This window comes from Symphalangus syndactylus, chromosome 2, assembly GCF_028878055.3.
Source record: "Symphalangus syndactylus isolate Jambi chromosome 2, NHGRI_mSymSyn1-v2.1_pri, whole genome shotgun sequence".
In the NCBI taxonomy this organism is placed as follows: Eukaryota; Metazoa; Chordata; class Mammalia; order Primates; family Hylobatidae; genus Symphalangus; species Symphalangus syndactylus.
Genome location: NC_072424.2, coordinates 98,982,515 through 99,009,060, shown reverse-complemented (window position 1 = coordinate 99,009,060; position 26,546 = coordinate 98,982,515). Strand labels below are relative to the sequence as shown.

The following is a 26,546-nucleotide window of genomic DNA, read 5'->3' as shown; positions in this document are numbered from 1 at the left end:
TAAAGGAACACCAGCCCTCCACATGGCAATTCAAAAAGCCAGAGTGTCCTCTTACCTCCAACCAAATGCACTAGTTTCCCAGCAATGGTTCTTAACCAGATTGAAAGGAATGAAATAACAGACCTAGGATTCAGAATCTGGCTGGTAAAGAAGATCATTGAGATCCAGGAGAAAGTTGAAACCCAGTCCTAGAAATCCAAGGAATCCAGTGCAATGATCCAGGAGTTAAAAGAAAGAATAATCATTTCAAGAAAGAACTAAACTGAACCTCTGGAATTGAATAATTCACTTTAAGAATTTCATAATTAGTCATAAAGCATAGTCAGAAGTATTAATAGCAGAATGGACCAAGCTAAGGAAAGAATCTCAAAGCTTGAAGACTGGTTCTTGAATCAGCTAAGTCAGACAAAAAGAAAAAATAATTTTTAAAAATGACAGAACTTCCAAGAAATATGGGATTATGTAAAGAGACCAAATCTATGACTCATTGGCATTCTTGAGAGGGAAGGAGAGAGTGTAAGTAACTTGGAAAACATTTGAAGTCCATCAAAATTTTCCCAAGTTTGCTAGAGATGTAGACATAAGAATTTAAGAAATACAGAGATCACTTGCAAGATACTATACAAGATGACCATCCCCAAGGCACATCATCATTAGATGTACCAAAGTCATTGCAAAAGAAAAAACTTAAAGGCAGCCAGAGAGAAAGGTCAGGTCACCTACAAAGGGAACCTCATCATGCTAGCAATAGACTTTTCAGCAGAAACCTTAAAGCCAGAAGAGATTGGAGGCCTATTTTCAGCATTTTTAAGGTAGAGAAATTTCAACCAAGAATTTAATATCCCACCAAACTCAGCTTCAGGGTAAAGGAAATATAAAATCCTTCTCAGATAAGCAACTACTAAGGGAATTCATTACTACCAGACCAGCCTTACAAGAGGTCATTAAAAGAGTGCTAAACATGGAAATGGAAAATCAAAACCTGCTACCACAAAGACACACTAAAGCACATAACCCACAGACAGTATAAAGGAATTACACCATCAAGTCTATAAAACAACCAACTGCCAACCCAGTGACAGGATCAGAATCTCCCATATCAGTACTAATACCCTGAATGCAACTGGCCTAAACACCCCACTTAAAAGGCATAGAGTGGCAAGCTGGATAAAAAGGTAAGACCCAACTGTCTGCTGTCTTCAAGAGACACATCTCACATGTAATGGCACTCACAGGCTCAAAGGGATGGAGAAAGACAACCACACAAATGGAAAACAAAAAAGAGCAGGTGTTGCAGTTCTTGTATCAGATAAAATAGACTTTTAACCAACAACAATCAGGAAGAACAAAGAAGGCCATAACATAATGATAAAGTGTTCAAGTAAACAAGGAGACTTAGCTATCCTACATGTATATGCACTCAACATTAGAGCACTCAGATTCACAAAACAAGTTTTTCTTGACACAGGAAAAGACTTATATAGCCCCTAAATAATAGTGATGGACTTCAACACCCCACTGACAACATTAGGCAGATCACTGAGGCAAAAAATTCCACAAAGATAGTGTGGAATTAAGCTTGACACTTGATGAAGTAGACCTAATAGGTATCCAAAGAATACTCCACCTAACAATGATAGAATATACATTCTTGACTTCTACACATGCAACATATTCTATGATTGACCATATGCTTGGCCATGAAACAAATCTCAGTGAATTTTTAAAAATGATGCCAAGCACACTCTCAGGCCACAGTGCCATAAAAATGGAAATTAATATCAAGAAGATCTCTCAAAACTCCACAAAAACATGGAAATTAAACAACTAGCTCTTTATAACCCTTGAGTGAACAATGAAATTAAGTCAGAAATAACTTTCGTTGAAACTAATCAAAATAGAGATGCAACTTACTAACATCTTTGGGATGCAGCTAAATTTGTGCTAAGAGATAAGTTTATAGTCCTATGGCTTTCATCAAGAGGTTAGAAAGACCTTAAATTAATGATCTAACATCATACCTATAGGAAATAGAAAAAAAAACCATCTGACTCCAGAGTTAGCAGAAGGAAATAAATAATTAAAATCAAAGAAAAACTGAATGAAATTGTGACACAAACATCCATAAAAAAGATAAATGAGACCAATAATTGATTTTTCAAAAGGAAAAACAAGGTAGATAGACTGCTAGCTAGATTAACAAAAAAAAAAGAAGATCCAAATAAGCACAGTCAAAAATGACAAAAATGACATTACAACCGATCCCACAGAAATACAAAAGATCAAAATACAAAAAGACTATTATGAACACCTCAATGCACACAAATTAGAAAGTCTATAGGATATTGATAAGTTCCTGGAAACACGATATCCTAAGATTGAACCAGGAAGAAAGTAAAATCCTGAACATACCAATAACAAGTTTCAAAACTGAATCAGTAATACAAAGTCTAACAACCAAAAAAAAAGCCTGGGACCAGATGGATTCATACAGAATTCTACTAGATGTATAAAGAACTGATAGCAATCCTTCTGAAACTATTCCAAAAAGTCGAAGAGGAGGAGCTTCTTTATAACTTATTTTACAAAGCCAATATTATCCTGATACCAAACTCTGACAGAGATAACAAAAAAAGAAATTGTAGGCCAAATATTCTTGATGAACATAGGCAAAAAAAATTTCAACAAAATACTAGCAAATGAAATCCAGCAGGATATTTTTATCCAGCAGCAAAAGTTAATTCACCACAAGTTAGACTTTATTCCTGAGATGCAAAGTTGGTTCATCATATGCAAATCAATGAATGTGATTCACCACATAAACAGAATAAAAAACAAAAACTACATTACCATTTCAATAGACACAGAAAAAGCCCTCAGTAAAATCCAACATCTCTTCATGATAAAAACCCTCAATAGGCTAGGCATAAAAGAACATATCTCAAAATAATAAGAGCCATCTGTGACAGATCCACAGCTAACATCACAACATTATACTGAATGGGTAAAAAGTGGAATCATTCCCTTTGAGAACTGAAAAAAGACAACTATGCCTACTCTCACTACACTTGTTCAACTTAGTACTGAAAGTGCTTGCTAGAACAATTAGTCAAGAGAAAGAAAGAAAAAGCATCCAAATAGGAAAAGAAGAAGTTAAACTATCTCCCCTTGCTGATGATACAATTCTATACATAGAAAACCCTAAGGATTCCAACAAAGGGACCCTAGCAATGATAAATGATTTCAGTAAAATTTCAAGATACAAAATCAATGAAGAAAAGTCAGCTTTTCTATACAACAGTATAGATTGAAAGCCAAATCAAGAACATAATCCCATTTGCTATAGACACACACACACACACACACACACACACACACACACACACAATAAAGCCTAGGAATGCATCTAATGATGGGAAGTAGTTCTACAAGGAGAACTACAAACATTGCTGAAAGAAATCAGAGACGACATGAATAAATGGAAAAATATTTCTGCTCATGGATTGTAGGAATCAATATTGTTAAAATGGCCCTACTTCCCAAAGCAATTTACAGATTCAGTGCTATCCCTATTAAGATACCAATATCATTTTTCACAGAATTAGAAATATGTATTCTAAAATTCATATGGAACCAAAAAACAGCTGGAATACCAAAGCAATACTAAGTAAAAACAACAATGTTGGAGGCATCACATTACTATAAGGCAGAAGTAACCAACATGGCATGGTGCTGGTGCAGAAACAGACACATAGACCAATAAAACGGAACAGAGAACCCAGAAGCAAGCCTACACACTTACTATTAGACCTTTTTCAGATTAATAGTTTGTAAACATTTTCTCCTATTCTGCAGGTTGTCTGTTTACTCTGTTGGTAATTTTGCTGTGCAGAAACTCTTTAATTAGGTGGCACTTACCAATTTTTGTTTTTGTTACAATGGTTTTGGGAACTTAGCCATAATTTTTTTGCCAAAGCCTGTGTCAAGAAGGGTGTTTTCCAGATTTTCTTCTAGGAATTTTATAGTTTGAGATCTTAAATGTAAATCATTAATCCATCTTGAGTTAATTTTTGTATATGGTAAGGTAGGGAGCTAATATCAAGAATCTAACAGGGCCTTGAACAAATCAACAGGTAAAAAACAAATAATCCGATTCCCTGACAAGATAGCCAAATAGGAACAGCTCCAGTCCTCAGGTCCCAGTGAGACCATTGCAGAAGGTGGGTGATTTCTGCATTTCCAACTGAGGTACCTGGTTCATCTCACTGGGACTGGTTAGACACTGGGTGAAGCCCACAGAGGGTGTACAGAAGCAGGGTAGCTCTGTTCTCACCCAGGAAGCTCAAGAGTCTGGGGAACTCCCTCCCCTAGCCAAGGGAAGCCATTAGAGACTGTGCCATGAGGGATGGTGCTATCCGGCCCAGGTACTACACTTTTCCCACTGTCTTTGCAACCCAGAGACTAGGAGATTCCCTTGAGTGCCTACACCACAAGGTTTCAAGCACAAAACTGGGCAGCCATTTGGGCAGACACCAAGCTAGCTGCAGGAGGTTTTTTTTTTTTTTTTTTTTTAACCCTAGTGTCTCCTGGAACACCATCGAGACAGCACCATTCACTTCCCTGGAAAGGGGGCTGAAGCCAGGGATTCAAGTGGTCTTGCCCAGTGGATCCTACCCCCATGGAGCCCAGCAAGCTAAGATCTACTGGCTTGAAATTCTCGCTGACAGTACAGCAGTCTGAAGTCGACCTGGTATACTCGAGCTTGGTGGGGGAGGGGCATCCACCTTATTAAGGCTTGAGTGGTGGTTTTCCCCTCACATTGTAAACCAAGCCACCTGGATATTCAGACTGGGTGGAGCCCACCTCAGGGCCTCAAAGCCCCTGTAGCCACACTGCCTCTCTAGATTCCTCCTCTCCAGGCAGGGCATCTCTGAAAGAAAGGCAGCAGCCCCAGTCAGGGGCTTATAGATAAAACTCCCATCTCTGTGGGACAGAGCCCCAGGAGGAAGGGGCGGTTGTGGGCGCAGCTACAGCAGACTTAAATGTTCCTGCTTGCTGGCTCTGAAGAGAGGAGTGGATCTCCAAGCACAGTGCTTGACCTCTGTTAAGGGACAGACTGCCTCCTCAAGTGGGTCCCTGACCCCATACCTCCAGATGGGGAGAAATCTCACAGCAGGGTTCAGCAGACACCTCATACAGGAGAGCTTCAGCTGGTATCTGGTGGGTGCCCCTCTGGGATGAAGGTTCCATAAGAAGGAACAGGCAGCAATCTTTGCTGTTCTGCAACCTCCAGTGGTGATACCCAGGCAAACATGGCCTGGAGTGGACCCCCAGCAAACTCCAGCAGATGTGCAGAAGAGGGGTCTGTTAGAAGGAAAACTAACAAACAGAAAGCAATAGCATCAACATCAACAAGAAGGACCATGCAAAAACTCCATCCCAAGGTCACCAACAGCAAAGACCAAAGGTAGATAAATCCACAAAGGTGAGGAAAAACCAGTAAAAAAAGCCGACAAGTCCAAAAACCAGAATGCCTTTTCTCCTGCAAAGGATTACAACTCCTTGCCAGCAAGGGAACAAAACTTTGGACAGACAATGAGTTTGACAAATTGACAGAAGTAGGCTTTAGAAGGTGGGTAATAACAAACTCCTCCAAGCTAAAGGAGCACTTTCTAATCCAATGCAAGCAAGCTAAGAACCTTGATAAAAGGTTACAGGAATTGCTACTAGACTAACCAGTTAAGAGAAGAACATAAATGACCTGATGGAGCTGAAAAACACAGCACGAGAAAATTGTGAAGCATACACAAGTATCAACAGCCAAATCAATCAAGCGGAAGAAAGTGTATCAGGGATTGAAGATGAGCTTCATGAAATAAAGCATGAAGACAAGATTAGAGTAAAATGAATGAAAAGGAATGAACAAAGCCTCCCAAAAATATGAGACTATGAGAAAGGACCAAACCTACATTTGATTGCTGTACCTGAAAGTGATGGGGAGAATGGAACCAAGTTGGAAAACACTCTTCAGGATATTACCCAGGAGAACTTCCCCAACCTAGCAAGACAGGCCAACATTCAAATTCAGGAAATACAGAGAACACCACAAAGATGCTCCTCGAGAACAGTAACCCCAAGACACATAATTGACAGAATCACCAAGGTTGAAATAAAGGAAAAAATTTTAAGGCAGTCAGAGAGAAAGGTCAGGTTACCCACAAAGAGGAGCCCATTAGACTAACAGCAGATCTCTCTGCAGAAACCCTACAAGCCAGAAGAGAGTGGAGGCCAGCGTTCAACATTCTTAAGGAAAAGAATTTTCAACCAGAATTTCATACCCAGCCAAACTAAGCTTCATAAATGAAGGAAAAATAAAATCCTTTACAGACAAACAAATGCTGAGGGATTTTGTCACTCCAGGCCTGCCTTACAAGAGCTCCTGAAGAAAGCACTAAATATTGAAAGGAAAAACCAGTACCAGCCACTGCAAAAACAAACCAAAATGTGAAGACCATCGACACTATGAAGAAACTATGCCAACTAATGGGCAAAATAACCAGCTAGAATCATAATGACAGGAACAAATTCACACATAACAATATTAACTTTAACTGTAAATGAGCTAAATGCCCCAATTAAAAGACACAGACTGGCAAATTGGATAAAGAGTCAAGACCCATCAGTGTGCTATATTCAGGAGACCCATCTCATATACAAAGACACACATAGGCTCAAAATAAAGGCATGGAAGAAGATTTACCAAGCAAATGGAAAGCATAAAAAAGCAGGAGTTGCAATCCTAGTTTCTGATGAAACAGACTTTAAACCAACAAAGATCAAAAAAGACAATGAAGGGCATTACATAATGGTGAAGGGATCAATGCAACAAGAAGAGCTAACTATCCTAAATATATGTGCACCCAATACAAGAGCACCTAGATTCATAAAGCAAGTTCTTAGAGACCTACAAAGAGACTTCGACTCCCACACAATAATAGTGGGAGACTTTAACACCCTACTGTCAATATTAGACAGTTGATCGAGACAGAAAATTAATAAGAATATTCAGGACTTGCACTCAGCTGTAGAACAAGCAGATCTCATAGACATCTACAGAACTCTCCACCCCAAATCAACAGAATATACATTCTTCTCAGCACCACATAGCACTTATTCTAAAATCAACCACATAATTAGAAGTAAAACACTCCTCAGCAAATCCAAAAGAATGGAAATCCATAAGAAACAGTCTCTCAGACCACAGTGCAATCAAATTAGAACTCAGGATTAAGAAGCTCACTCAAAACCACACAACTACATGGAAACTGAACAACCTGCTCCTGCATGACTACTGAGTAAATAACAAAATTAAGGCAGTAAAAAGTAAATTCTTTGAAACCAATGAGAACAGACACAATGTACCAGAATCTTTGGGACACAGCCAAAGCAGTGTTAGACAGAAATTTATAGCACTAAATGCTCACAAGAGAAAGTGGGAAAGATCTAAAATCAACACCCTGACATCACAATTAAAAGAACTAGAGAAGCAAGAGCAAACAGATTGAAAAGCTAGCAGAAGACAAGAAACAACTAAGATCAGAGCAGACCTGAAGGAGATAGAGACATGAAAGACCCTTCAGAAAATCAATGAATCCAGGAGTTGGTTTTTTGAAAAGATTTAACAAAATAGATAGATTACTAGCCAGACTACTAAAGAAGAAAAAAGAGAAGAATCAAATAGACACAATAAAAAATGATAAAGGGGATATCACCACTGATCCCACAGAAATACAAACTACCAATAGAGAATATTATAAATACTTATATGCAAATAAACTAGAAAATCTAGAAGAAACTGATAAATTCTTGGACACATACACCCTCCCAAGACTAAACCAGGAAGAAGTTGAATCCTTGAATAGACCAATAACAAGTTCTGAAATTGAGGCAATAATTAATAGCCTACCAACCAAAATAAGCCCTGGACCAGATGGATTCACAGCCAAATTCTACCAGAGATACAAAGAGGAGCTGGTACCCATTCCTTCTGAAACTATTCCAATCAATAGAAAAAGAAGGATTCCCCCCCAACTCATTTTATGAGGCCAGCATCATCCTGATACCAAAACCTGGCAGAGGTTTTGGTAAATAAAATTTCAGGCCAATATCCTTGATGAACATCAATGTAAAAATCCTCAATAAAATACTGGCAAACTGAACCCAGCAGCACATTAAAAGCTTATCCACTATGATCAAGTCGGCTTCATCCCTGGGATGCGAGGCTGGTTCGACATATGCAAATCAATAAATATAATCCATCACATAAACAGAACCAAGGACAAAAACCTTGATTATCTCAATAGATGCAGGAAAGTCTGATAAAATGCAACACCCCTTCATGCTAAAAACTCTTAATAAACTAGGAATTGATGGAACGTATCTCAAAATAATAAGAGTTATTTATGAGAAACCCACAGCCAATGTCATACTGAATGGGCAAAATTTGGAAGCATGCCCTTTGAAAACTGGCACAGATAAGGATGCCCTCTCTCACCAATCCTATTCAACATAGTGTTGGAAGTTTTGGCCAGGGCAGTCTAGCAAGAGAGGGTATAAAATACCTAGGAATACAACTTACAAGGGATGTGAAGGACCTCTTCAAAGAGAACTACAAACCACTGCTTAAGGAAATAAGAGAGGACACAAACAAATGGAAAAACATTCCATGCTCATGGATAGGAAGAATCGATATCATGAAAATGGCCATACTGCCCAAAGCAACTTATAGATTCAATGCTATTCCCATCAGGCTACCATTGACTTTCTTCACGGAACTAAAAAAATGTACTTTAAATTTCCTATGGAACCGATAGAGAGCCCATATAGCAAAGACAATTCTAAGCAATAAGAACAAAGCTGGAGGCATCATGCTACCTGACTTCAAACTATACTACAAGGCTACAGTAACTGAAACAGCATGGTACTGGTACCAAAACAGATATATAGATCAATGGAACAGAACAGAGGCCTCAGAAATAGCACTACACATCTACAACCATCTGATCTTTGACAAACCTGACAAAAACAAGAAATGGGGAAAGGATTCCCTATTTACTAAATGGTGTTGAGAAAACTGGTTAGCCATATGCCAAAAAATGAAACTGGACCCCTTTGTTATAACTTATACAAAGATTAACTCAAGATAGATTAAAGATTTAAATGTAAGACTTAAAACCATAAAGACCCCAGAAGAAAACCTAGGCAACACCATTCAGGACATAGACATGGGCAAAGACTTCATGACTAAAACACCAAAAGCAATTCCAGCAAAAGCCAAAATTGACAAATGGGATCCAATTAAACTACAGAGTTCCTGCACAGCAAAAGAAACTATCGTCAGAGTGAACAGGCAACCTACAGAATGGGAGAAAAATTTTTCAATCTATCCATCTGACAAAGGATAATAATACCCAGAATCTACAAAGAACTTAAACAAATTTACAAGAAAAAAACAACCCCATCAAAAAGTGAGCAAAGGTTATGAACAGACAGTTTTCAAAAGAAGACATTTATGCAGCCAATAAACATATGAAAAAAAAAAAGCTCATCATCACTGGCCATTAGAGAAATGCAAATCAAAACCACAGTGAGATACCATCTCATGCCTGTTAGAATGGCGATCATTAAAAAGTCAGGTAACAACGGATGCTGGAGAGGATGTGGTGAAATAGGACTGCTTTTCACTTTGGGAGGCCGAGGTAGGCAGATCACCTGAGGTCAGGAGTTCAAGACCAGCCTGGCCAACATGGTGAAACCACATCTTTACTAAAAATACAAACATTAGCTGGGCATGGTGGCACATGCCTGTAATCCCAGCTACCTGGGAGGCTGAGACAGGAGAATTGCTGGAACCTGGTAGGCAGAGGCTGCAGTGAGCTGAGATAGTGCCACTGTACTCCAGCCTAGGTGACAGAGCGAGACTCCATCTAAAAAAAAAAAGAAATAGGAACCCTTTTACACTGTTGGTCATAGTATAAACTTCAACCATTGTGGAAGACAGTGTGGCAATTCCTCAAGAATATAGAACTAGAAATAGCATTTGACCCAGCCATCCCATTACTGGGTATATACCCAGAGGATTTTAAGTCATTCTGTTATAAAGACACATGCACACATATGTTTATTGCAGCACTGTTCACAATAGCAAAGACTTGAAACCAACCCAAATGCCCATCAGTGATAGACTGGATAAAGAAAATGTGGCATATGTACACCATGGAATACTACGCAGCCATAAAAAAGAATTCGTTCATGTCCTTTTCAGGGACAGGGATGAAGCTGGAAACCATTATTCTCAGCCAACTAACACAGGAACAGAAAACCAAACACCACATGTTCTCACTCATAAGTGGGAATTGAACAATGAGAACATATGGGCACAGGGAGGGGAACATCACACACTGGGGCCTTTCAGGGGATGGGAGGCAAGGGGACGGATAGCATGAGGAGAAATGCCTAATATAGATGACAGGTTGATGGGTACAGGAAACCACCATGGCACGTGTATACCTATGTAACAAACCTACACGTTCTGCACATGTATCCCAGAACTTAAAGTATAATAAAACCAACCAACAAACAAATATTCCAATTAAAAAATGGGGAAAGGACATGGACTGATAGTTAACAACAACAACAAAAAAAGACATACAAGTGACAAAAATAATATGAGACTGGGCGCAGTGGCTCACACCTGTAATCCCAGCACTTTGAGAGGCCGAGGCAGGTGGATCATGAGGTCAAGATATCAAGACCATCCTGACTAACACGGTTAAACCCTGTCTCTACTAAAAATACAAAAAAATTAGCCAGACGTGGTGGCAGGCACCTGTAGTCCCAGCTACTCAGGAGGCTGAGGAAGGAGAATGGCGTGAACCTGGGTGGCGGAGTTTGCAGTGAGCCGAGATTGCGCCACTGCATTCCAGCCTGGGTGACAGAGCGAGACTCCGTCTCAAAAAAAATAAAAAAAAAAAAAAAAAAAAAAAATGCTCACCATCACTAATCATCAGATAAATGCAATCAAATCAACAGATACCGTCTCACACCAGTCAGAATGGCAATTATTTAAAAGTCAAAAAATAACAGATGTTGGCAGGGCTTCAGAGAAAAGAGAACACTTAAACACTTTTGGTGCAAATGCAAATTAGTTCAGCCACTGTGGAAAGCATTCTGGAGATTTCTCAAAGAACTTAAAACAGAACTGCCCTTCAACCTAGCAACCCCACTACTGACTATATACCAAAAGGAAATAACTCATTCTATCAAAAACACACATGCACTTGCATTTTCATTGCAGCTATTCACAATAGCAAAGACATGGAATCAACATAGGTGCCCAACAATTGTGGACTGGATAAAGAAAATATGGTACATATTCACCATGGAATACTACACAGCCATAAAAAGGAAAGCAATCACGTCCTTTGCAGCAACATGGATGCAGCTGTATGCCATTATTCTAAGTGCATTAATGTAAGAACAGAAAACCAAATACTGCATATTCTCATAAGTGGGAACTAAACATTGAAAACACATATACATAAAGATAGAAACAATGTACACTAGGGACTACTAGATAGGGGGATGGAGGGAGGAAGGGGGAGCACGCGATGAAAAGCTACTGTTGGCTGCTGTGCTCATCACCCTGGTGACAGGACCATCTGTATCCCAAACTTCACTGTCGCTCAATATACCCATATAGCAACCTGTACATATTTCCCCTGAATCTAAAATTTAAAAAATACAAATAAGAAAATTAGGTTAAATGAACGCTTTTGAGTAGAAAAATATATTATTAGTTCCTAGGAATCAGTGCTCAGAGAAGTATAATTTTACTTTCTCCCCTTATCTATGATTCGGGAAAAGGAGTAATAATAGTTTCTCTGTGTAACCCAGAATATAACTGCAGATGACTGACTTAGGCGTGAATGTACTGCTGCCAGTATACCCAGTATGGTGTGTCTCCAGGTTACTTTTCTAGTCTCCTAGATGACTGTTTTCAAAATTTCTCTCTTCTCAAACCTTCTTCTCCTTCCCCATGCTTCGTTTAGTTAATAGCCATGTTTCCTATTTTATCAATGATGTAGAAATAGCCAATAAAGAGCTTCCATGTGTTCCTGAGGCATATCAACTCACTTAACTACATTGGTACCCATTTAGGCTTTCTATTATTATCATGAAGGAACTTTCAGTGTGACTTGTGAAAACCAATTTCTCCATTTGTGCACTACATTCCATCTGGTTTCTTCTGAAAGATTTTGCTTCTAGCAGTTCTCCCTTTTTCTTTTCTCCCTTTTTCTGGATCTCCAGACTACTGGCCAACACTGTAGATTTTGGACTCACCAGCCTCTATAATCACATGAGCCAGTGACTTATAATAAATCTCCTTCTATATATGTACAAATTCTATTGGTTCTGTTTCTTGGAGAACCCTAATACAGTTGATTTTTAGCATCTATAGCATAGCATGATGGAAGGCATCCATCCTTCACATCAGTCTTCAACTAGCATTGCCTCACTTTTGATCTTGCCTACCCAGTTTTGTTTACTTTCAAGGCTTTAAACTGTTTTCTCTCTCCAGCTACAGCCTCCACACCTGTCTGTTCTACTTGCCCTATGTCTACTCTTTAGCCTCTGCAAATCGTATAGTATTTAATATCACTTTTCATCCAACTTTATACAGATCATTAACCCATTAACCCTTTTCTGGTTGTTATTGAATCCTATTCAGGTAGATCTCCTTGACCAGGGACTTCTATATTATCGCCAGTCTCCTGAGTTAACCTGATTTTTACCACTACAATTTTAAAAATTAATTTATTTTTTAATTGACAAGCATTCTAGGATATTTACCATGTACAACATGTTTTGAAATATGTGTACATTGTGGAATGGCTATATTCATCCAATTAACGTATGCATAATCTCACATGCTTATTTTTCTGATGATAATATTTAAAATTACTTTCTTTGCAATTTTCAAATATATAATACATTGTTAATAACATAGTCACCATGTTGTACAATAGACATCTTAAAACATATTTCTTTTATTTAACTGAAATTTTGTATCATTTGACCATCTCCCCCAATACCCTGCCCTCCAGCTTCTGGTAACCATTCTATGCCCCATTTCTATGAGTTTAAATTTTTCAGTTTGCACGTAAGTGAGATTATAGAGTGTTTGTCTTTCTGTGCCTGGGTTATTTTACCAAACACAGTGTCCTCAAGGTTCATCCATGTTGTCACAAATGATAGGATTTCTCTCTTTTTAAAGCCTGATCTCCCTCTTTATTATCATTTTTTGGCTTGGAGCATCTTTACTTATCTTTTCCATATGCCAACAAGCATGGTGTTTATTCTCTTATATTTAAAATATCTTCTCTTGGACATACTTTCCCCTCACTAAAATCTCACTTCTGGCCTGCTTTTTACTTCAGAATTCCTTGAAGGAGTTATCTGAGTATTCCCATTACTCTCTTTCCATTCTCTCTTCGACCCACTTGTAAGCTAATCAGGCTTTCACCCTAATACTCCACCGGCATTCAGCCCACTGGTCAGATCTCAGTCCTCATCACCTAGCAGTATCACTCAAACCTGACCTCTTTTTTGAAACAATTTCTTCATTTGACTTCCAGAAAATACTCTTGTTGTTTGGTTTTCCTCCTGCATCTATGATGAATTCTTCTTTTGTCTCATTTGTTGGATCTTTCACATCTCTCTAACGTTTAAACTTTGGAATGCCCCATAGTCAGTTCTCAGTTGTCTTCTTTTTTTCTAGCTACATTACTGTTGTGAAGATCTCATGACTGAAATACTATCCAGTATGCTGATGGCTCTCAGATTTATATCTCTAATACTTATCTTTGCCTTGAACTCATATCTCATATGTTAAACTGTCTACTTGACGTTTCTCCTAGTAAGTTGTATATATATATCAAACTTAACATGTCTCAGATAAATTTTTAATACTCCCCCAAAATTTGTTCCTTTGGCATTTTTCCCCCTTTCGGAAATGGCAACTGTTTGCTTCCAGTTCTCCAGACAATAAACCTAACGGCATTCATGCACTTGTCTCTGTCTTTATACCCCACATCTAATCTGTCAGCAAATCTTGACTCTACATATCTAAAATAAAACCACTCTCACTCATCTACTACCACTGTCATCTCTTACCTGCTGCAATGTCCTGCCAAGTGCTTAGTCTATTCTCAACACAGCAGCCAGAGGAATGCTGCTGAAAACATGGGTTAGATCATATTACTCTTCCAATCGAAATCCTTCAATGACTTCCCTGTAGCTTACAAGGCCTAACACATTTGTGACATCTTTACTGGCATATGCTCTGTTTTAGGGAGTGTAGTACTATCTTAAGCCTTATTTAATTGCCTATTTTCCCACCATACTGCACAGGAACTCTTACTTTCTTTCTGTTTGTTTCTAAAGCACAAGTGTTTGAGTAAGACATTATTCCCAATTTAAAACTAGTACCTGATACTTCCTCGTAATAAGAGTGATCCTGATATTATTGTGGTTCTTGTTAAGGAAGAGAGAATGATCTAGGCATCAATAGATAGCCTAGGAAGAGATTTTTGCAGGGATTTAGTCAATTCATAATATCTCATTCTGATATTGCTGGTATCTGTGTCACTGACCATATACTCTTAGCAGAAAATGGGAAAGTCAGAAGCATGTCCAGCTTCATTTTGTACCTAGGAGAGTATAGTGATGCTTTCTCTGTGAACTCAATGAAAAAAAAAAAAAAACAGAGCTAAATGTGTTTCTAACAGGTATGTGTCTGGTTAAATACCGTTAAATAAAGCTAAACATTAATAGTGGACTTTAAAAAATACTATGCTTAAGGTAGCAATATTTAAGACATCAAAGTTACTTCAACAGCAACAGTCATCTACTTTCTATTCTTGTTTTGTGATTCACATGTAATGATTCACAGATTTTGTAAGGTGTTAGTTTAGTCATCATTTGCACTGCACGATTTTGGGATATAATTTCCTTGTTGCGGGAAAGAAAATCACTTCAGTTGTGTGCACATGGTGACATCCTCTTCATTTGTCTCCCAGCTTCTAGATTTATTCTGTTTGCTACAGTTAGCATCTCATCTGTTAAATTGCCTCTTGTTAGCTCATTGGCATCAGTGTTAACTGTTAGATAATTCTTCTTCATCTATAAATAAGAATTTTGAAACATCATCTGGTTCAATTATTTTTATGAACATTTTTAGGGTTACCATATTAAAATGTAAGTGGCCATTTAAAAGCTATTGATCTATATATTCTCTGTGTATATATATGTATACGTATGTGTATATATGTACACTTGAATACATGTATGTGAGTATATGTATAGATCATTACACACAAAAACATTCACTTCCATGTGGTAGAAATAATTTCTACTTAGAATATCATTTGTCTGTTACCTGAGGGTGTAGATAGGTAGTATAATATATACTAGCATTATAACTTATATTATGGTACTAATGTTATTGCTAGTACTATAATATAAGCACTAGTTATATGTACTAGTGTTATAACTTACTGCCTCTGCAAAAGACAAAGAAGAGGCAAGCAGATTGGGTGGAAAAGAATAGTCTTACTATGGTCAAAAGCAAGTACCAGTTAGCATGTTAGGAGCTGTTAAGGTGAACTACTGGATATTGCCTCATAATGCCCTTCTGTATGGAACAGGAAGGTTAGTAAAATAGTAATTTAATTTATTTTGTTTTTGTTTTTCTGAGCTAAAATTAGATTTCCCAGGACTTATTACCCCATTGGCCAGTCCACTCTACTATGTTGCATTTCAACATGCTCAGAATGAGGACTTCTTTCTCAGAGGAGTATGGGAAATTCAGAACTTCCATATAGAAAACTAAAAATAGCTTGAGGAATTGGATTGCATTCTCCAGTCATTGAAAGCATCACAGAGACACATCTCAAGAAGATGAGATGTTTGTTGTTCTTATTTCCCCATCTAGCTTCCTATATCCATTTTATTACTTAAAAATACTTTTATAATGTTTATTCAGGATGACCTATAAAATAATCAGCATTCTAAATTACATCTGGATCCTATATATCTTACTACTGTGGAATTTCTGTCTTTATCAAGAAACCTTTTGGATGTATATTTACTCAGTTGAGGCTGCTATCTTTAAAGAGGAGAGTAATTTTTCTGGTCATTTTTTATATGTTTCTAGTGCTACTAATGAGACCAATAGAACATCCAAAGTGTGGGGCTGACTCACAAGGTTACTGGCAGTCATGCCACTTGGCATTAGATTGCCTTTCTCTGATCTTATGTATAAACATTCATGCTGAATCTGCCCTGCAGACACTGGCTGAGTGACAGATGAAAGGAGTACTTAGACAAAGGTATCCAGTGAAAGAGCAGGCTAGGGGACTGCCAGCACTAGGGGCCAAAAAGAGTTTGCGGCCCCCCTAAGCTGGCGATGTTTGCATTTATTTAGTACAGATATAATGACGAAGACTTGGAGCAAACACAATTTGTGGGTAATAAACATTGTTGACCCCTCCAGTAGAGAGCAGTCTTGAGCACGATGAACAAAGGTCGGTTTTAGGACAACATAAGTAAACAAGCTATCTAGATAAACTCCTCTACATTCCCTTGTTATTTGCTTTTTGCTATCAGCTAAAGGTAAGAGGATTAGGCTGCCTTTAGCCATAAAATTTTCCTAAACCTTTTGCAAAACCTTCCGGCTTTTTAAAAAGGTTTGTGTCTTTCCTATAACTTTTTTTTTTTTTTTTACAATTTTCCCACCACCCTGACCAAACTCCTACACATTCATGCATAAGTTTCTGTGTGAACATACATTTCATTTCTCTTCAGTATACCTAGGATTAGAGTCACTGGATTATATGATAATCTATGTTTAATCATTTGAGCAGCTGACATAAATTATTTTCTGTTATCTCTTCATCTGACATTTTGATCTAACTATTCCAGTGGCTATGAAGTGTATCTCATTGTGATTTTGATTTGTATTTTGCTGATGGCTTTTCATGTGCTTTTTGGCCATTTGGTATCTTCCTTTGAGAAGTGGCTGTTCCAACACTTTGCCCATTTTTAATTGAGTTATTTGTTTTTTAATAATTGAGTTGTAAGAGCACTTCATGTATTCTAGACATAAATTTCTTATAAGTGCTTTGCAAACTTCACTCCTTAAAAGACATTAGGCTTATGCCTCTGATCCTTTGCTCTTGGTACTCCCTTTTCCTGGAATACAAATTCCTACTCTTCCCATGGGTAGTCCTGTTTAAATCTTTTTTTTTTTTTTATATACTTTAGGTTTTAGGGTACATGTGCACAATGTTACATATGTATCCATGTGCCATGTTGTTTTGCTGCACCCATTAACTCGTCATTTAGCATTAGGTATATCTCCTAATGCTGTCCCTCCCCCCTGCCCCACCCCACAACAGTCCCCGGAGTGTGATGTTCCCCTTCCTGTGTCCATGAGTTCTCATTGTTCAATTCCCACCTATGAGTGAGAACATGTGGTGTTTGGTGTTTTGTCCTTGCGATAGTTTACTGAGAATGATGTTTTCCAGTTTCATCCATGTCCCTACAAAGGACATGAACTCATCATTTTTTATGGCTGCATAGTATTCCATGGTGTATATGTGCCACATTTTCTTAATCCAGTCTATCGTTGTTGGACATTTGGGTTGGTTCCAACTCTTTGCTATTGTGAATAGTGCCCCAATAAACATACGTGTGCATATGTCTTTATAGCAGCATGATTTATAGTCCTTTAGAAATATACCCAGTAATGGGATGGCTGAGTCAAATGGTATTTCTAGTTCTAGATCCCTGAGGAATCACCACACTGACTTCCACAATGGTTGAACTAGTTTACAGTCCCACCAACAGTGTAAAAGTGTTCCTATTTCTCCACATCCTCTCCAGCACCTGTTGTTTCCTGACTTTTTAATGATGGCCATTCTAACTGGTGTGAGATGGTATCTCACTGTGGTTTTGATTTGCATTTCTCTGATGGCCAGTGATGATGAGCATTTTTTCATGTGTTTTTTGGCTGCATAAATGTCTTCTTTTCAGAAGTGTCTGTTCATGTCCTTCACCCACTTTTTGATGGGGTTGTTTGTTTTTTTCTTCTAAATTTGTTTGAGTTCATTGTAGATTCTGGATATTAGCCCTTTGTCAGATGAGTAGGTTGCAAACATTTTCTCCCATTCTGTAGGTTGCCTGTTCACTCTGATGGTAGTTTCTTTTGCTGTGCAGAAGCTCTTTAGTTTAATTAGATCCCATTTGTCAATTTTGGCTTTTGTTGCCATTGCTTTTGGTGTTTTAGACATGAAGTCCTTGCCCACGCCTATGTCCTGAATGGTATTGCCTAGGTTTTCTTGTAGGATTTTAATGGTTGTAGGTCTAAAATTTAAGTCTTTAATCCATCTTGAATTAATTTTTGCATAAGGTGTAAGGAAGGGATCCAGTTTCAGCTTTCTACATATGGCTAGCCAGTTTTCCCAGCACCATTTATTAAATAGGGAATCCTTTCCCCATTTCTTGTTTTTGTCAGGTTTGTCAAAGATCAAATAGTTGTATATATGCGGCATCATTTCTGAGGGCTCTGTTCTGTTCCATTGATCTATGTCTCTGTTGTGGTACCAGTACCATGCTGTTTTGGTTACTGTGGGCTTATAGTATAGTTTGAAGTCAGGTAGCATGATGCCTCCAGCTTTGTTCTCTTGGCTTAGGATTGACTTGGCGATGCAGGCTCTTTTTTGGTTCCATATGAACTTTGAAGTAGTTTTTTCCAATTCTGTGAAGAGTCATTTGTAGCTTGATGGGGATGGCATTGAATCTATAAATTACCTTGGGCAGTATGGCCATTTTCACGATATTGATTCTTCCAACCCATGAGCATGGAATGTTCTTCCATTTGTTTGTATCCTCTTTTATTTCATTGAGCAGTGGTTTGTAGTTCTCCTTGAAGAGGTCCTTCACATCCCTTGTAAGTTGGATTCCTAGGTATTTTGTTCGCTTTGAAGCAATTGTGAATGGGAGTTCAGTCATGATTTGGCTCTCTGCCTGTGATTGGTGTACAAGAATGCTTGTGATTTTTGTACATTGATTTTGTATCCTGAGAATTTGCTGAAGTTGCTTATCAGCTTAAGGAGATTTGGGGCTGAGACAATGGGGTTTTCTAGATATACAATCATGTCATCTGCAAACAGGGACAATTTGACTTCCTCTTTTCCTAATTGAATACCCTTTATTTCCTTCTCCTGCCTGATTGCCCTGGCCAGAACTTCCAGCACTATGTTGAATAGGAGTGGTGAGAGAGGGCATCCCTGTCTTGTGCCAGTTTTCAAAGGGAATGCTTCCAGTTTTTGCCCATTCAGTATGATACTGGCTGTGGGTTTGTCATAGATAGCTCTTATTATTTTGAGATACGTCCCATCAATACCTAATTTAGTGAGAGTTTTTAGCATGAAGCGCTGTTGAATTTTGTCAAAAGCCTTTTCTGCATCTATTGAGATAATCATGTGGTTTTTGTCTTTGGTTCTGTTTATATGCTGGATTACATTTATTGATTTGCGTATGTTGAACCAGCCTTGCATCCCAGGGATGAAGCCCACTTGATCATGGTGTATAAGCTTTTTGATGTGCTGCTGGATTCAGTTTGCCAGTATTTTATTGAGGATTTTTGCATCAATGTTCATCAAGGATATTGGTCTGAAATTCTCTTTTTTGGTTATGTCTCTGCCAGGCTTTGGTATCAGGATGATGCTGGCCTCATAAAATGTGTTAGGGAGGATTCCCTCTCTTTCTATCGATTGGAATAGTTTCAGAAGGAATGGTACCAGTTCCTTCTTGTACCTCTGGTAGAATTTGGCTGTGAATCCATCAGATCCTGGACTGTTTTTGGTGGTAAGCTATTGATTATTGCCACAATTTGAGAGCCTGTTATTGGTCTATTCAGAGATTCAACTTCTTCCTGGTTTAGTCATGGGAGGGTGTATGTGTCGAGGAATTTATCCATTTCTTCTAGATTTTCTAGTTTATTTGCGTAGAGGTTAGAGGTGTTTGTAGTATTCTCTGATGGTAGATTGTATTTCTGTGGGATCGGTGGTGATATCCCCCTTTTCATTTTTTATTGCATCTATTTGATTCTTCTCTCTTTTCTTCTTTATTAGTCTTGCTAGCGGTCTACCAATTTTGTTGATCTTTTCAAAAAACCAGCTCCTGGATTCATTAATTTTTTGAAGGTTTTTTTCTGTCTCTATTTCCTTCAGTTCTGCTCTGATTTTAGTTATTTCTTGCCTTCTGCTAGCTTTTGAATGTATTTGCTCTTGCTTTTCTAGTTCTTTTAATTGTGATGTTAGGGTGCCAATTTTGGATCTTTCCTGCTTTCTCTTGTGGGCATTTAGTGCTATAAATTTCCCTCTACACACTGCTTTGAATGTGTCCCAGAGATTCTCTTATGTTGTGTCTTTGTTCTCATTCGTTTCAAAGAACATCTTTATTTCTGCCTTCATTTCATTATGTACCCAATAGTCATTCAGGAGCAGGTTGTTCAGTTTCCATGTAGTTGAGCGGTTTTGAGTGAGTTTCTTGATCCTGAGTTCTAGTTTGATGGCACTGTGGTCTGAGAGAAAGTTTGTTATAATTTCTGTTCTTTTACATTTGCTGAGGAGAGCTTTACTTCCAACTATGTGGTCAATTTTGGAATAGGTGTGGTGTGGTGCTGAAAAAGTGTATATTCTGTTGATTTTTGGTGGAGAGTTCTGTAGATGTCTATTAGGTCCACTTTGTGCTGAGCTTTGTGTAGAGTAAGTTCAATTCCTGGATATCCTTGTTAACTTTCTGTCTCGTTGATCTGTCTAATGTTGACAGTGGGGTGTTAAAATCTCCACTATTATTGTGTGGGAGTTTAAGTCCCTTTGTAGGTCACTCAGGACTCACTTTATGAATCTGGGTGCTCCTGTGTTGAGTGCATATATATTTAGGATAGTTAGCTCTTCTTGTTGAATTGATCCCTTTACCATTATGTAATGGCCTTCTTTGTCTCTTTTGATCTTTGATGGTTTAAAGTCTATTTTATCAGAGACTAGGATTGCAACCCTTGCCTTTTTTTGTTTTCCATTTGCTTGATAGATCTTCCTCCATCCCTTTATTTTGAGTCTGTGTGTGTCTCTGCACGTGAGATGGGTTTCCTGAATACAGCACACTGATGGGTCTTCACTCCTTATCCAGTTTGCCAGTCTGTGTCTTTTAATTGGAGCATTTAGCCTATTTACATTTAAAGTTAATATTGTTATGTGTGAATTTGATCCTGTTATTAATGATGTTAGTTGGTTATTTTGCTCGTTAGTTGATGCAGTTTCTTCCTAGCCTCGATGGTCTTTACAATTTGGCATGTTTTTGCAGTGGCTGGTACCGGTTGTTCCTTTCCATGTTTCGTGCTTCCTTCAGGAGCTCTTTTAGGGCAGGCCTGGTGGTGACAAAATCACTGAGCATTTGCTTGTCTCTAAAGTGTTTTATTTCTCCTTCACTTATGAAGCTTAGTTTGGCTGGATATGAAATTCTGGGTTGAAAATTCTTTTCTTTAAGAATGTTGAATATCGGCCCCCACTCTCTTCTGGCTTGTAGAGTTTCTGCCAAGAGATCAGCTGTCAGTCTGATGGGCTTCCCTTTGTGGGTAACCCGACCTTTCTCTCTGGCTGCCCTTAACATTTTTTCCTTCATTTCAACTTTGGTGAATCTGACAATTATGTGTCTTGGAGTTCCTCTTCTCGTGGAGTATCTTTGTGGCGTTCTCTGTATTTCCTGGATCTGAATTTTGGCCTGCCTTGCTAGATTGGGGAAGTTCTCCTTGATAATATCTTGCAGAGTGTTTTCCAACTTGGTTCCATTCTCCCCGTCAGTTTCAGGTACACCAATCAGATGTAGGTTTGGTCTTTTCACATAGTCCCAAATTTCTTGGAGGCTTTGTTGATTTCTTTTTATTCTTTTTTCTCTAAACTTCCCTTCTCGCTTCATTTCATTCATTTCATCTTCCATCGCTGATTCTCTTTCTTCCAGTTGATTGCATCAGCTACCGAGGCTTCTGCAATCTTTGCGTAGTTCTCAATACTTGGCTTTCAGCTCCATCATCTCCTTTAAGCCCTTCTCTCCTTTGGTTATTCTAGTTATCCATTCATCTAATCTTTTTTCAAAGTTTTTAACTTCTTTGCTATTGTTTTGAATTTCCTCCCGTAGCTCGGAGTAGTTTGATCGTCTGAAGCCTTCTTCTCTCAACTCATCAAAGTCATTCTCTGTCCAGCTTTGTTCCATTGCTGGTGAGGAACTGCCTTCCTTTGGAGGAGGAGAGGTGCTCCACTTTTTAGAGTTTCCAGTTTTTCTGCTCTGTTTTTTCCCCATCTTTGTGGTTTTATCTACTTTTGGTCTTTGATGATGGTGATGTACAGATGGGTTTTTGGTGTGGATGTCCTTTCCTTTTGTTAGTTTTCCTTCTACCAGACAGGACCCTCAGCTGCAGGTCTGTTGGAGTTTGCTAGAGGTCCACTCCAGACCCTGTTTGGCTGGGTGTCAGCAGCAGTGGCTGCAGAACAGTGGATTTTTGTGAGACCACAAATTCAGCTGTCTGATATTTCCTCTGGAAGTTTTGTCTCAGAGGAGTACCCGGCCGAGTGAGGTGTCAGTCTGTCCCTACTGGGGGGGTGCCTCCCAGTTAGGCTTCTCGGGGGTCAGGGACCCACTTTAGGAGGCAGTCTGCCTGTTCTCAGATCTCCAGCTGCGTGCTGGGAGAACCACTACTCTCTTCAAAGCTGTCAGTCAGACAGGGATATTTAAGTCTGCAGAGGTTCCTGCTGAATTTTTGTTTGTCTGTGCCCTGCCCCCAGAGGTGGAGCCTACAGAGGCAGGCAGGCCTCCTTGAGCTGTGGCGGGCTCCACCCAGTTCGAGCTTCCTGGCTGCTTTGTTTACCTAAGCAAGCCTGGGCAATGGCGGGCGCCCCTCCCCCAGCCTCGCTGCCACCTTGCAGTTTGATCTCAGACTGCTGTGCTAGCAATCAGTGAGACTCCGTGGGCATAGGACCCTCTGAGCCAGGTGCGGGACACAATCTCCTGGTGTGCCGTTTTCCAGGCCGGTTAGAAAAGTGCAGTATTAGGGTGGGACTGACCCGATTTTCCAGGTGCCATCTGTTACCCCTTTCTTTGACTAGGAATGGAAACTCCCTGACCCCTTGCGCTTCTCGAGTGAGGCAATACCTCGCCCTGCTTCGGCTCGCGCACAGTGCGCCACACCAACTGTCCTGCACCCACTGTTTGGCACTCCGTAGTGAGATGAACCGGGTACCTCAAACGGAAATGCGGAAATCACCTGTCTTCTGTGTCTCTCAGGCTGGGAGCTGTAGACGGGAGCGGTTCCAATTCGGCCATCTTGGCTCCACCCCTAAATCTTTTGATCTTAGTCTAAATGTCACTTCTTCAGATAAGTTATCTCCACCTTATCTAAAATATATTTCTTCTCTAGCTTATTTCTCTCTCTGGACCTTTGTTTATTTCTCTAAGAGTATTTATACCTTACAGTGAGCTTGTGTATTTATGTATTGTCTACTACCCTAAAATGTAATTTCCATGAAGCAAGGATGCTGTTTGACTTAAGTAGTAGGTGGTACATAAATATTTATTGAATGAAAGAGTAAATAGTAAATCAATGCTGGATTTCTTCCTCTTGTATTTTTTCCATTGTCAAGCTCTCTCTTTGACTCTGTCACTGGACATTAAAACTGTTGTTCAGACTAATCTAAAGTAAATTTAGGAATTTTTACTCATATTTGGAATAACCTCTGATTTGACTCGTGTTCTAGAGTATGCAAAAGTTTGCAGTTAGAAAGCTTCTTGAGTTAGAATTCCATATATATTATTCATGAAGTAGACACCTTTATTATAGTTATTTCATCATTTAGCAATTGGTACTTTACATTTTTATGGCACATAAAAGCTGTGCATTGTTAGCATTACATCCTATTTTTTCACAATTGAAAAAAATAACTAAAAAATGTACAGCCTTTTGGTCTGCTATTACTTCATATTTAGTCTTTTATAGCTTCAGTATCTTAGTTGACTGCCTTCTCCATCACATTTCTGCTTATCTGATAGGAAATTGATTTTCTGCCTGGTAAAATATTATTTTTCAAATACTATATAAAAGAGTAAGTTATATGGTTATAATCATTCCTTTCAATGTAATATACCAAATAATATTAAAATCTTTACAGTCAGATCATTCCAATACTTTAGCCAGATAGTTTCAGATGATATTATTCCTCTATGAGAAAACAGATCATTTTAAAGTTAATAATATGTAAGATATAAATATCCCTCTATAGTATCTTTTTCTTTGCTCCAACCTGTTGTAATTTTTTTTACTACAAATTAAATGAAATCAGGGTGGGGGGAGGTGTATATTGTATAAAACAGAAGCGAATTCTAGTTAGAACTTATTTTTCATCATTTGTAAATTTTCAGCTCTGAATGAATTCAGTATAAAATATGTCTCGAATCATTGGGCTCTATGTATGAGTCAAATGTCCTTGAAAACCATATTATGCTCTTAGGTAAAGACCATGCTGCTAAGCCACTATATTGCATCTATATTATCTGCATAGTTTTGACACTTTATAAAAGTAGACAAGTGAAAATAAAAACCCCTGGCAATGTTAATGCATTAATATTTTGGGGAATGGAAAAGGTTTTCCTTTTGTAGGTATTACTATATAGAAAGTTTATTTTGAATATTTTATAGTTGCAAAGTACTATTTATCGAACAGTTAGAAAATTATTGCAATGTATTTTGGTTAATAATAAAACTAATGATAGATAACATTTGTAAATCAGAGATGGGGCCAGAGAAGAAGAATACCATATTCTATGTCTCTGGAGCTATGCAGCGTTCAGTGAGTGAGTAAAAAAGTTCTTGGGTTTTGTAATTATAATCTTAGGATGCCTATGTATTTTATCATCTTATGCTGATATTAAGTTTTTTTTGGCATTAAAAGATGTTGAAATTTAGCCTTCTTAACTACAAATGTCTATTTTTTTACTAGAACAATATCCTTAATTTAACAAGATAGTTTTCAGTAATCTATACTGATTTTGTTTAACAATTTTTCTTGTTCTTATTGGATATATATCCTTATTCACTGGTGTTGATTCTTGCTGATACTTTCTGCCTTTTCAGAAATTAAGTCTCTATTCATGTCTCTGATGAATTATTGCCATTGCATTTACAAATTGATGACAATCCATTCTCCAATTCTAATAGTAAAGATTTAAAATTGGAATGTTACCTGCATAGTATGTGGAAATAAACTTTTTAAGAGAGAAAAGGGGAGAGTGAGATGGACTGTAATTGCAATTGCATTTTGATAAAATAATGAAAATTGCCTATTTAACGAATGACTGGACTGGATTGCCTTTGCAAGTGTGATGAATTATGTAAAATTTGGGATTACTAATTCTCCCCCAATCAACTAAAAATAGAATCCCCCAGGCATGAGTAAAAATTCTTTGAAAAATAATATGGTATGGCTGGGCACGGTGGCTCATGCCTATAATCCCAGCACTTTGGGAGGCCGAGGCGGGCGGATCACAAGGTCAGGAGATCGAGACCATCCTGGCTAACACAGTGAAACCCTATCTCTACTAAAAATACAAAAAAATTAGCCTAGCGTGGTGGCGGGTGCCTGTAGTCCCAGCTACTCCAGAGGCTGAGGCAGGAGAATGGCGTGAACCCGGGAGGCGGAGCTTGCAGTGAGCTGAGATTGCTCCACTGCACTCTAGCCTGGGCGACAGAGCGAGACTCCATCTGAAAAAAAAAAAAAAAGAAAAATAATATGGTACTATTTAAAGTGTAATATAACATGATGACAGATATTGTGTGTGCTTATTTTAAAAGCCTTTTGTATTCTGTCTTACACATATAGTCTATAAATACTTTTTGTTGATACAGTCTTTTATCAAGGCCTTTTATCTAGGCCTTTATGCCAAGTCAGGCATTTTCTCATGCTTTTTTCTTTTCTTATTGTTTCTAACCTTGGAATTAAGATTTATTTTCTGCAGATAAAGGTAATTGACTTTTATTTGACATCAACCTATGAACTGAGGAAACTGGTAGTATGACTGAGATTATGGTTTTTCCCCTCTGTAGTAAATCTTGAGCTGCAGCTATTGAGATGACTAGAAAATCAGAGTAAGTATTTTCTTTTGATAAGGAAAACTTAGTTTTCATGTATTTTTACTATCATATCTATGTATAGCAGAGAAAATAGATCTTCTACTAGTCCAGGTGCAGTAACATGACAAGGGAAGACTAATTCTTCATTTGTTTATTTCCACTGATTTCTCCTATAGTAAATGCTCAGTTATCAAATATTAATGAAAAGCAAAAGTGGGATGATAAATCCAAAATAAGGAAT

General features: G+C 38.3%; 1 protein-coding gene across 3 annotated transcripts in view; it reads left to right on the top strand.

Moving 5' to 3' along the window:
- The window catches only part of TBC1D32 (TBC1 domain family member 32), a 270,320-nt gene that overhangs the window by 178,040 nt on the left and 65,734 nt on the right, over positions 1-26,546 (top strand). The window contains exon 27 of one of the 3 annotated variants that reach the window (XM_055262795.2): positions 24,967-25,029. The exons of the other annotated variants lie outside the window; for them this stretch is intronic. Coding sequence (XP_055118770.2) covers positions 24,967-25,029 — 63 coding nt within the window. The remainder of the gene's footprint in view (positions 1-24,966; positions 25,030-26,546) is intronic. 3 annotated transcript variants of the gene reach the window in all.